General features: G+C 41.3%; 1 protein-coding gene across 1 annotated transcript; it reads right to left on the bottom strand.

Annotated features, from left to right (window-relative positions):
* Positions 1–19: 19 nt before the first annotated feature.
* On the bottom strand, positions 20–11,980 carry LOC127597641 (myosin heavy chain, fast skeletal muscle-like). Its single transcript, XM_052060799.1, has 40 exons — positions 11,944–11,980; positions 10,875–11,101; positions 10,648–10,791; positions 10,411–10,567; positions 10,282–10,309; positions 10,101–10,206; positions 9,926–10,018; positions 9,774–9,837; positions 9,602–9,700; positions 9,400–9,503; positions 9,116–9,254; positions 8,911–9,029; positions 8,618–8,767; positions 8,360–8,530; positions 7,956–8,259; positions 7,535–7,602; positions 7,341–7,428; positions 7,065–7,182; positions 6,857–6,980; positions 6,115–6,255; positions 5,784–6,035; positions 5,462–5,704; positions 4,495–4,671; positions 4,277–4,422; positions 4,100–4,190; positions 3,629–4,018; positions 3,408–3,534; positions 3,207–3,325; positions 2,935–3,131; positions 2,527–2,710; positions 2,279–2,444; positions 2,039–2,163; positions 1,647–1,955; positions 1,366–1,569; positions 1,127–1,252; positions 862–1,032; positions 685–789; positions 502–597; positions 232–363; positions 20–120 (listed from the first exon to the last, which is right to left on the bottom strand). Exons 2-40 carry the CDS (start codon positions 11,079–11,081, stop codon positions 100–102), a joined length of 5,805 nt encoding a protein of 1,934 aa, XP_051916759.1. The 5' UTR covers positions 11,082–11,101; positions 11,944–11,980; the 3' UTR covers positions 20–99.
* Between the last annotated feature and the right edge of the window lie 806 nt (positions 11,981–12,786).

Genomic DNA, 12,786 nt, shown 5'->3' with positions numbered 1-12,786 from the left:
ATATTGATATTTGGGTTTTTTTTTTTCAAAAGATTTATTTATTGTGGTATATTTCACATCATATTATATGAGTTGAAACAACCCCCCGAAGAATCAACTTCATTCAGCCGAATCCTTGCTCTGAAAGAAAATATAATTTTTATCGTCAAAACTTAATTTCATATTGCATAAGAGGCCCATACAGTACTTGTCTATTATGGACATCAGTCATCTACATTTTTCAGTATTTACCTTGCCAGAGTCACGGCTTTTGGCTCTGAGTTTGTTAACTTGAGACTCTGCAATGTCAGCACGCTCCTCAGCCTCTTCCAGCTCATGCTGGACCTTCCTGCACTTGGACAGGTGAACATTTGCCTGCTCTTCCTGAAAAGTCATGCAGAAGATTTAAGTTGGAAATACATTAAAATTTACCATAAAAAAAATTATATACCGTTGTACTATGTGTGTGTGTGTGTGTGTGTGTGTGTGTGCATGTATATACATTTTCTTGTAGATTCTTACCGCTTCCTCCGCCTGCCTCTTGTAGGCCTTCACCTTGAGCTGCAATTTATCAACCAGATCCTGCAGTCTGATGACGTTTTTCTTGTCCTCTTCAGTCTGTGAACAAAAATACAGGTTTGCAAGTTTGAATACATCTAATTTTAGGTTAATTTCTTCGACATATGCATGCTAAGTGATATTTACCTGGTAAGTGAGCTCCTTCACCCTCCTCTCATATTTTCGGACACCCTTAACAGCTTCGGCTCCACGTCGCTGCTCTGCCTCAACCTCTGTCTCAAGCTCACGCACCTGGGGATTGTTTTTCAAATGTAACTGCCATATTTTATACTAGATTCGAGTCGGTTCACTTCACTGTCTTACCCGAGATTCAAGTTTCTGAAGCTGCTTCTTGCCACCCTTCATGGCCAGGTTCTCAGCCTCATCCAGGCGATGCTGTAGGTCCTTGACAGCAACTTCCAGGTTCTTCTTCATCCTCTCCAGATGCGCGCTGGTGTCCTGTTCTTTCTTCAGCTCCTCAGCCATCATTGCAGCCTAGAAAGGACAGGATTGTTTTGTTTTGTTTTTTTTTGTTGAAGAGCATTCTTTCGAATCAATTAAAGCACAACGTTACAAAGAGAAAACATACATCGGTAATGGCCTTCTTGGCTTTTTCCTCTGCATTCCTGGCTTCCTGAACAGTGTCATCTACTTCACTCTGGATCTGGACAAGGTCAGACTCAAGCTTCTTCTTGGTGTTAAGAAGGCTTGTGTTCTGGGACAGAAAGGTAATTGTCACTCAAAACATAACGCATATAAAATATCATCATGTTGAATCATAAATCGTATGACTGTATTTAAAAAAAATATAAAAATTATATTATTTACCTGAGAGTGCAGGAGGCCCACACGTTCACTGGCATCCACCAGCTCCTGTTCAGCAACCTTTCGGCCTCTCTCTGTTTGTTCCAGAGCAGCCCGAAGTTCCTCAATTTCAGCCACCATAAGGCCATTCCTGCGGTCCACCATAGCAGCTTGTTCCTTCAGGTCATCCTGTGCTCTGACGGCATCATCGAGATGCAGTTGTGCATCCTGGTGAAAATCAAGGTATGAAGTGAATGAATTGCAACACCAAGGAAGGGCGATCGCAGCTCATCACGTTGCTTTACCTTCAGCTGTGTTTGCACAATTCTCAGTTGCTTCTGAGACTCGGACGCCTGCCGATTGGCGTGGCTCAGCTGAATTTCCATCTCGTTCAAGTCTCCCTCCATCTTCTTTTTGATTCTCAGGGCATCATTCCTGCTCCTAACCTCAGAATCCAACGTGCTCTGCATGGAGTCAATCACCCTTTGGCTATTCCTCTTTATTTGCTCCATCTCCTCATCTTTCTCTGCTATCTTCCTGTCAACTTCTCCTTTGATTTGGTTGAGCTCCAACTGGACACGCAGGATCTTTGACTCTTCATGTTCCAGAGTTCCCTACATAGATGGGAATACAAATATAAATCTTTGCACTCCGATTTTATCCATTGATTTGCTCCATCCGCATTCATTTCATTCACCTCGGCCTCTTCAAGTGCTGTCTGGATTTCAGATTTCTCAGTCTCCACCTGTTTCTTGGCCTTCTCGAGCTCATGGATACTCTTTCCAGTCTCTCCAATCTGTTCAGTCAAATCAGAGATCTCCTCTACAAAGTGATAAAGACAGTTTCAAATTAAGAAGAGGGACCCTTTCTTGCAGCGCATTCTTGCATGGAGAATCTACATGAACTACAAGTTGCCAAATTTTGTCCCAACACTCACGCTGCAGGTTCTTGTTTTCACGCTTCATGGTCTCCAGTTGATCCAGAGCTTCCTCGTAAGAGTTTTTCATCTTGAACAGCTCAGTGCCAAGAGAACGAGCCTCCTTCTGAGCTCCCTCGAGCTCTGCCTGACCCTCCTCAAACTTCTGCTTCCACTCTGCCAAGACCTAGTTTCACAATTTACAAAGTGGTTCGTGCATGTTAATTTGGCTTTTTGTATGTCATGGGAGCACTTGGAATCAGTTGTACCTTGTCAAAGTTTCTCTGCTTTTTGTCAAGGTTGGCAGCAAGACCATTGGCCCTCTCCACGTCAATCATGAGATCTTCCACTTCACTCTGGAGTCTCTGTTTGGTCTTCTCCAGAGAAGCGCACTTGGAATTGACAGCCTCAATCTGTTCCTCCGCCTCCTGGAGACGCTGTGCCAACTTTTTTCTGTTTTAAAATGTTTCTTTGTGAAAAATCTCCAATCGCCATAATAGATTTTACACAGATTTACCTCATCCCGCAACATGCAGTTACATTGGATTGTGATTTTGATCATCCCTAAAATATTAGTTGCTATAACAAAAAAAATGAACTGATGTGATAAGTTCACTGAAATAAACCCGCTGTCGGTATGCGGCAATGGTATTTTTCAAATTTTAAATCATACTGACTTGGCTTCCTCGAGCTCCTCAGTGCGCTGGATGGCATCAGTTTCATATTTAGTTCTCCACTGAGCCACCTCGGAGTTGGCTTTGGACATTCCACGCTGCAGCTCAGCCTTGGCCTCCTGCTCTTCCTCAAATTGCTCCCTCAGCAGATCGCAGTCATGGCGGGCTGATTGCAGTCCATGGGCAAGAGCGTTCTTGGCCTGGGAAGACAAATATATTTGATTCGTACATTTCTGTCTTGAAACAAAATTGTTGTTGAGGATGATGTTTCTTACCTTGACCTCCTCTTCAATCTGTCTCTTCAATTCCTCAATCTGCTGGGTAAAGGCCTGTTTACCTCTGGTCAGCTGTGAGACCAGAGCTTCCTTTTCCTCAATTTGACGGCCAAACTCACCTTGTTTGAACATCATCGTGTAGCGTTAGCGTGTATGTTTAGTTATTCACCTATAAACTGTAGTTTGATTGCCTCATCATACCATTTTCTGTCAGAAGACGAGCTTTCTGTGCACCCAGGTCGTTGAGCTGACGGATATTCTCATCATTCTTGCTCTTCAGTTCACTAAGTTGGTCCTCAAGAGTACGGCACATCTTTTCAAGATTTGCCTAGTAGTTTGAAAATATGACGACTATTATTAATTCATTCTTAAAATCAGACTCCTTGGTGCACGTTACCGATAAACTGAAGTGAAACATTCACCTTTGCTTTGGCAACAGCCTCCATGTTGCTGGAGAGATCATCAATCTCCATCTTGTATTCACTCTTTTCCTTCTCCAGCTTCTGCTTGACACGCTGGAGGTTGTCAATCTGTTCACCCAACTCAGCAACACTGTCAGCCTGCTTCTTGCGCAGAGCGGCAGCAGTGGCCTCATGCTGCAAGGTGGACTCCTCGAGATCACGGCGCAGCTTCTGGAACTCAGCCTCGCGCTTCTTGTTCATCTCAATCTGAGCAGCGGTGGCTCCTCCGGCCTCCTCCAGCCTCTCACTGATCTCCTCAAGTTCCCTGGAGAGATCCGCTCTCTGTTTCTCAACCTTGGCGCGAGCGGCACGCTCTGCCTCAATTTCCTCCTCCAGTTCCTCAATACGGGCCTATAAGAACATGTTCTTGTTACACACTTAAATTCACTCTTCGTTTTTAAAATGTAGCATGTAACATTGAGGACATTTTACCTGAAGTTCTTTGATCTTCTTTTGAAGCTGGGCACCCATTGACTGCTCATCCTCAATCTTGCTAAGAAGCTGACTGATTTCAAAGTCCTTCCTGTGAAGATTAGTCATATGTAGTGGTGTCTTGCTTCACAAGTGATTGTTAATATTGCATCATGAGATCAAGAACATAGCTTTTACTTTTTAAGTTTCTCATCAGACTGCTGTTTGTCATTCTCCAGGTCCATGATGGATTCCTGTGCTAGTTTCAGGTCACCCTCAAGCTTTCTCTTGGCCCTCTCCAGGTCCATACGCAGCTTCTTCTCTTGTTCCAGAGAACCCTCAAGCTGCAGAGTAATGCTATTTAATTATTGTGAAATCTTGTTTTTCCAATGCTAAAATAACTTATCTTCACGTACATCGTCCACTTGCTGCTCAAGCTTGGTCTTGGCCTTGGTCAGAGTGTTGACCTTATCTTCCTCAGCCTGCAGGTCATCAAGAGTCTGCTGATGAGCCTCCTGAAGGGCTTTCTTCTCCTTGGTCAACTTTGCAATGGTCTCATCCTGAGAAGCCATCTCCTCAGTCAGGTTCTTCACCTACAATGGAAACACAAGAGAGTACAAATCAGGGCTGTGCAAAATTCATAATTGCAGAATTCAATTCAATTCATTGTATTCGTTTGAATTTGAATTGGCTGTACCCCACACGGATGATGACTTCAGTTTGAATTACAGGAAGTGGAATTGTATTCAATGCGATTCAGGGAAACTCATCATTCTCATCACATAGTGTACACCTGACACTAAACAGAATGTTGAAAATGTTTAGAAAGCCATTTTAAAGACTTAGATGAAGAAAGATATTCTGGGAATGGAGTGCGGTTCTACCATTCTTTCATTTAAAAAAATATAATTTTAATAATCTTTTCTTCTGAGTAAGCTTTTAATGTACATAAAAAAGAGGACTACATTTTACTATTTTGTATAATTTAGTTTGTCTACAGAAATCCTGACAGTAATATTTGCAAGAAATTCATGTCAATAGGCTCATACATACCCTGTAAAAGTTCATTGTAAGTTTAATTTTGCACAATGAATTTCATTGAATTTAAATTTTGCTTCCTTAATTTCCGATTTCTTTTGAAATTCTGCTTCCTGTTTGTCTCCTGAATTCAAACGTAAATTCAAATTCAAGAATTTCATTGGAATTTAGAGGTCATTCTCAATTCAATTCTGAAGTTCAGAGGGAGAGAGAGAGAGAGAGAGAGAGAGAGAGAGAGAGAGAGAGAGAAATCGATAGATATCTACAAACGAATAAATGAGTGTCTGTGTGTGTGCGAGAGAGAGAGAGAGAGAGAGAGAGAGACAGAGACAGAGAGTTGCACACCTTGTTTTCGGTGGCATGTTTCTCCTTCTCCACTTTGGCCAAGGTAAGCTCCAGGTCATCAATATCCTTCTTGAGCTCAGAGCACTCATCCTCCAGTTTTCTCTTCTTTGCAGTTAGCTCAGCATTGATTTCCTCTTCATCTTCCAACCTCTCAGTTGTCTCCTTGAGTTTGGCTTCCAATTGGATCTTACTCTTGATAAGACCCTCACATCTCTCTTCAGCATCAGACAGATTCTCTGATTCCTATTTCACATTGACCAAACACCTTTACTCACACCAAACCCTGGTTCCCAGCAAAATCTGTCAGTGGCTTGTTACTCACGGATGCAACTTGCAGCTGGAGATCATTCTTCTCCTGAAGGAGAGACACCATCTTCTCCTCAAGTTCCTTCTTCTTGGCAAGAGCAGTGGCCAAGTCAGAGGTCATCTTCTCGTAGTTTTCCTTCATCTGGGCCAGCTCCTTCTCGGTTTCAGCACTCTTCAGCAGAGGCTTGATCTTGTAGTACACCTTCATCCATGGCCAATGTTTGACATTCATGAATGACCGCACATTATACTGGATGGTGAAGATGGCCTCCCTGTGTACAGACGTTTTCGGTTATGCACAGCGCATTTCTTTTTGATGAATCCAGAGTGTTTTTACAATTCTTAACATGCCTTCTCTCCATCATCTTCACAAACTCCTTCCTCATGAGGTAACCACGGCAGAGGGCCTGAGTCATGGTGACAAGAGCTGCCAGCTTCTCATCTCTCATTTCCTCAAGGGTACCCAGAAGACCTGCTTTGAAGAACACCTAACCAGATTGAAAAAAGAAAAAGTCACAAACTTGATATCTCGTGAAAAACACAGAAATGAACGGCTAGAAAACTTGAAAATCACATTTGATACGCCTTATTTTCGTTGTCAGAAGTAGTGCTTCAAAACTGTCATTGTAAAAGCGATGAGAAAAAATGCGAACAGCGTGTCCTTGTCTCAACTGGTCCATGATACGAAAAAGGTTGGAGACCACTGGTTTACAGTCCATATACTTATGTTTACACCAACACCCGTGTGGAAGAATTAAGTTGTTGTGTTGAACACTTACCAAACTGCACGTCTAAATATTTTGTTTATTCCAGTAATTGTTGAAGATAATCTGTCTTTGATATTAATGAATGCTTTATTTTCATTTACCTTGGTATTTTGTATCGCACAACAGACTTGATAGTGTTTTTTTAATAGGGAATATTTATTGAAAAAAACCTGAGTAAAGGAGAAAATTGCAAATCAAATCGCAATCGTGATTTTTAAGGAAGAAAAAAAAAGGAATTCTTTCCCATAATTGTTCACCTTTACATTCAACTTTTATTTATTTTATTTTATTTTATTTTATTTTTAAGAAAAGAGCTGTTTACCTTCGTGTGACCAAATCTGTATTGGTCATGGTCAATATCAATTGACCCAAGCAGTTTCTCTGCAGCCTTCTTGTTGTCAATGAACTGTCCTTCAGGGATGACGCTGGCATTCAGCACCTTGTACCTTTTAATTGTGAAAGTCATTTAATCCATCACTGTTTTTGATTGACTTACGGTAAATGGCTGTTAAAATGATTGCTCATGATACCTCTGTTTGAAGTCACCATACAGGATTCTGCTTGGGAAACCTTTCCTGCAAATTCTGATACCCTCAAGCACACCATTACACCTAAGCTGGTGGATAACCAGGAAGTTCTCCATCAGACCTACGGAAAGGGGGCACATTGCATCGTGGTTGTTTTAATAGTGGCATACTACAACTAAAAATGGGAATTGGTATCAAGCCGTGAAGATTTTATAAGTCATAATGTCATCCATGTAACGGTATCTGACATTCTACGCAGATTTTGGCAGCATACATTACCTGGAGTCTTTGACTCATTAGGAATCAGGCAACGCACAAAGTGAGGATGAGTGCTCCTCAAGTTCGTCATCAGTTTCCCCAAGTTCTCCTGAAAGTACAAAACAATGAACATCATTATACTGTCATGTCAATACAATGTAACGTGTGTTGCAAAATCACGTTGTTGTTTTTTTTTTGGGCAAACTAGGCCTTACCCTGAACTGTGAAGATACAGTCTGCATAGAGCCACCCTTTTTCTTGCCTCCCTTTTTGCCACCAGTTTCTACTCACCATTTTGGAGGGAGATGGAGCATTAGAATCACATTGAATATTCATGGCATTTACTCGATCGTTGACGTCAGGCCAAATCCTCCATTGTCACAGTTTGGTAATTTTTTTTTTTTCCTCCAACCGCGAATCTATGCTATCTGTTCATCCACATGTCTGGGTGTTGCTTTTACAAATTTTGGACCAATCTAAAATGTTGAACATCGCTTGTGCTCCTTGACAATGTAATTATTATATTGGTTGAACAAATATGCCGTTTTGGGGGGGTCTCTTGAAAAGTGATGAATCCTGAGATTCGAGGATTCGTCCCAACGCCAGCGATATTGAACACGTGTTTTATCAGCACACCCTCAGCAGCAGCAGGTGGATAAAGGAAAGCCAGGAGTTTAACTGAAGACTTCTGGTAGAGCTGCACAACAGACTCGTTGAGGGGATCCTTGTTCTTGTCCAGCCAGCCGCTGATGTTGTAATCCACAGTACCAGCATAATGCACAAGGGAGAAGTGGGCCTCGGCCTTGCCCTTTGCAGGCTTTGGCTTCTCAAATGCTTTGCATTTGCCAAGATGCTGATCATACAGCTTGTTTTTGAATGACGTATCTGTGGCCTTAGGGAACATGCACTCCTCTTCAAGGATGGAGAAGATACCCATAGGCTGAAAAGAAAACAAAGGAGACGATTATTTATGGTATTTTCGGTGATCCAGGTTAGTTCGCGGCCATCGACAAATCTAGCCCTCGGAATCAAATGCGTACCTTTTCAATCAGCTCAATGCAGGCAGCCAGATCCATTCCAAAGTCGATGAACTCCCAAATAATACCCTCCTTCTTGTACTCTTCTTGCTCCAGCACAAACATGTGGTGGTTGAAGAACTGTTGCAACTTCTCATTAGTGAAGTTGATGCACAGCTGCTCCATGCTGTTGTACTGTGTGAGGACAAATCATTTACTCATTATGACAAGGACTATCGTCCCGAAGAAACTTGTTCATCTTTTCACATGACTGAAGCTTACATCAAAGATTTCAAAGCCAGCAATATCCAGGACACCAATGAAGTACTGCCTTGACTGTTTCGTATCCAACATCTGGTTGATACGGATGACCATCCACAAGAACATCCTCTCATAGATGGACTTGGCAAGAGCTGTTACTGAGTTCAGCACCTAGAAACAATATCAACTCCGAGAGTCAGTAATATATTTAGAGCCTACCTTAAGTGCTGCCTTTTATTTATTTATTTATGTATTTATCGGTTTGTTTATTTATTTATTTGTTTTCACATTTGCTTTATTTTGATCAATGTTACCTGAGGTACAGTCTGTCCCTTGGTGACAAACTCATTTCCGACTTTCACTCTGGGATAGCAGAGAGCCTTCAGCATGTCAGCGGAGTTCAGACCCAACAGGTAGGCAACCTTATCCGCATCTGAAGTTTTTGGTCGAGTACAGCTTATATGGACTTTGTTCAACAGAATAAGCCTGACGTCATGTACACGCCACGCCTCCACATACCCTCTGTGCCGTCGGGCTCTGCCTGCTCCTCGCGCTGCTTCTGTTTGAACTTCATGTTACCGTGATGAAGGACAGCACCTGTCATTTTGTAGATGCTCATCTTCTCCTCGTTACTGAAACCCAGAATATCAATGGCGTTCTGTGTATTTAAAAAAAAACAACAACGACAATTATTCATTCAGAAGATAATGTTGGAAACAACAAAATAAAACTGTACTGTCAGATGTAGCGTTCAGGAGTTGATTATTTACGTTCTAGACAATATTTGAAATATAATCACTCACATCAGTGGCTTCCAGCTCAAGTTTGTCATCAATGCTGGCCACGCTGATCTGTCCCTGACTGCACATAGGGAAGTCATAAGGGTTGGTCGTGATCAGTGACATTTCTGTAGGGAAAAAACCCCCGCAAGAATAAACAAACTTTTTTTCATTGGATGTTCAAGTATTTGAGTCTTGCATTTCAAAAGACTACAACGATCCATACCAATCAGCTCTGGTTTGTGGTTGGTCATCATCTGGTAGAAGATATGGTAGCCTCTCTCATCAGGAAGCTGGAATGTCACTCTGGACTTCTCTAGGAGATCTGCAATTATTTTAAGAAATCAGTCTCTCGCACTACAGCCGAGGCATTTTCACACAGTGGATTGTCCACTTACAGGTCTCAATATCAGCACTAGCCAGTTTGCCAGTTGTGCCAAAATGAATTCGGATGAATTTACCCTGTTTAAAAAGTAACAGGTTTAGATTCATTCATTGTTGAAAGGTAAAAAGAATTACCGGTACACTGTAGCAATCACAGGAAACTTACAAAACGGGAAGAGTTGTCATTCCTCACAGTTTTGGCATTACCATAGGCTTCCAGAAGAGGATTGGCAGCTATAATCTGATCCTCCAGTGAGCCCTGTCATCGTCATTAGAATTAAAATTCACAAATAAGTTCAAGTGAACCTCTCAAAACAACACGCTAAACTAAGCAAACATACCTGATACTTTCCCTGCTCCTTTTTCTTATCACCACCAACTGAGATGGTGGCAAAGTACTGAATGACACGCTTGGTGTTCACAGTCTTTCCAGCACCGGATTCTCCACTGGACAATAGAGACAAACGTGTGAAAATGTTTTGTACAAGAGTTTCTTAGTTTACAAATGAAAATATAACTCACGTGATCAACACAGACTGGTTCTCCCTGTCTGTTCAAACAGAAGCATGGAATCAGTAACGTAGTATTTCCACAGCAGTCGGCTCAAATGGCTTTGAACATATACGTGTTCATCTTATTATTATTACATACCAGTAAGCATGAATTGGTATGCATTGTCAGAGACTGAGAAGATGTGGGGAGGAGCCTCCATACGCTTCTTGCCTCGATAAGCACTCACAACTTCGGAATCGTACACTGGGAGCCACTTGTAGGGGTTCACGGTGGCGCAGAACAGCCCAGAGTAGGTCTGAGAGAGACAGAATGTGTAAAAAAAAACATCTTAAGGGGAGACGATTTATGGACATAATTTTGAGCAGATTATCTTACGTAGATCATCCATGCTGCATAACGCTCTTTGAGGTTATACAGGACAGAGGCTTCATTGAGATGGGTCATCATGGCCATGTCCTCAATTTTGTCGAACTTGGGAGGGTTCATCGGAGTGACATCGTCTTCTTTAACTGTTTTCTCCTTGATGAAGACATGAGACAAAGTGTGAATCCAATCACATGTTTGGAGCACATGAGTTTAAAACAAGAAGAGAAGATGCCCACCTCCTCAGTGTCCAGGACTTTGACGGTGACTTTACCACCCTCTTTCTTGAGGATTGTAGCCTTCAGGTACAGCTCCTTTGCATCGGCCACATAGCAGGCTGACTTGGCATCAAATGGTTTGCTCTGAGCCTCAATTCTCTCCTTCTCTGGTTTACGGAGGTAGATGGCAGCTTTGCCATAAATGGCCATTTCTGCGTCAGTACTCATGGTGGTGGTTTACTGTATGTCTGTGCAATTAGAATGACAGCCTGATTAATTTCTGTCACATTAACGTTGCGGAACCAAATCAACAATTTCTTTTACAAAAATTCATTTTATTGGGTGGAGTCACGTTCACCGACATTTTAATATTAGATCAGCACACCGTGCAATGACAACGATTCAAACTGAGTCCATTCAATTTCCATACCGATGACCCCCATTAGGGCCGCGGGTGTGCTGGAACTTATTTCAAGATAAGATAAGATATCCTTTATTTGTCCCACAATGGGGAAATTTACAGCCTCCAGCAGCAAGAATGTAGGTAGAAAGAAGAAAGAAGAAAAAAAACCCCAACAAACACCGTTCAATTAAGTGCAATATAAACACAAAATGGATAAATCCCAGTGCTATTTACAATTGTCTTTCACATCATTTAATTATTATTATTATTATGATTGTTATTTTTATTATTGTAAATAATATTATTTTATTATTTATTATTTATTATTATTATTTGTTATTTCAGGGGACTTCAGGTGACAGAATGTTGACACCCTGGACTGGTTGCCAGCCAAACACATTTGCACAACCAGAGACAAACAAACATTCACACTCTCACCTACGGACAATTTTGAGTGAATCCTTTCCTTCCACTGAATGTGGAAGGAAAGGAGAATACCTGGATAAAAGCCACGCAGGCATGCAGAGCCCATGCAAACTTCACACAAAATATGAATATGAACGCACAACCTCTGAGCTGTAAGACATATGTTTTAACCACGTCCCCGCTGCGCCGCCTCCCTAAATAAACCACTTCATATTTTTAAGAATATCCATGCAAAGTCACTGAACAGCGTTCATTCAGTACCTCCTGCTTATCCTTTGAATAGTTGAATGGCACAATCCTGTTGAAATGACATTTTTGTTACTACTGGTACATCTTGTATTCAGATCTATATTCATTAAAATAGTATTGTATATATTTTAAACGGGGTATATATTCAATTGTGCCTCAGCGGAAAGCGTTTTTCTGAGTACTTACCACAGGCTGGGGTGTTCAGGCTCCTCCACCACATACCGCTTCAGCACCCATGCTCCCCTTTTATACCAAGTGTTGTTTGCCTATATGGCAAGAGTTAAATAGGGACCACGAACCAAAGGGAGTGTGGCGAACTTTGAAAGCCAACATCCACGGAAGCATGTCGTCTCACATTCTTTTTTTCTTTTAAATGATTTTTTTTACCAGTTCCAATTGATTTATATGTTGTTTGGCAATAAATAAACTTTTTTTTTGGAATCCTTATTCATTTACATAAAAATGATACTATTTTCTTGCCCTTGTGCTCTTACCAATTGTGATGTAGACTAGAATGCACGTCAAACACAATTTAAGAATCCTTTATTTTCATCAAGACAGCTGTCGCAGCCTGTGGCTTATGACCATTGTAATGAGTTTATTTTCTTCCCGAATGCTAATGAGAACGTTTCATTTAAATTAGATTAAATCATGGTTTTAATTTTTGCGGGTAGTCTTTTCCAATTTCATTTATATTTCATTCAATTTGCCTGGTTTAAAACTGCTGAAATCTCAATAATCACCTGGTGGAAAAAGTTGATTTATGGATGGATACTCATCCCCAAACCATTGGACAATTGAAACAAAAAAGCTATTTAAATACATCTGAAGGTATGAGAAATTTTAGGAAATGAT

This window comes from Hippocampus zosterae, chromosome 3 (genome assembly GCF_025434085.1).
Source record: "Hippocampus zosterae strain Florida chromosome 3, ASM2543408v3, whole genome shotgun sequence".
Taxonomy (NCBI): Eukaryota; Metazoa; Chordata; class Actinopteri; order Syngnathiformes; family Syngnathidae; genus Hippocampus; species Hippocampus zosterae.
Note: the sequence above shows the minus strand (reverse complement) of the source record. Positions and strands in the feature narration are given on the sequence as shown.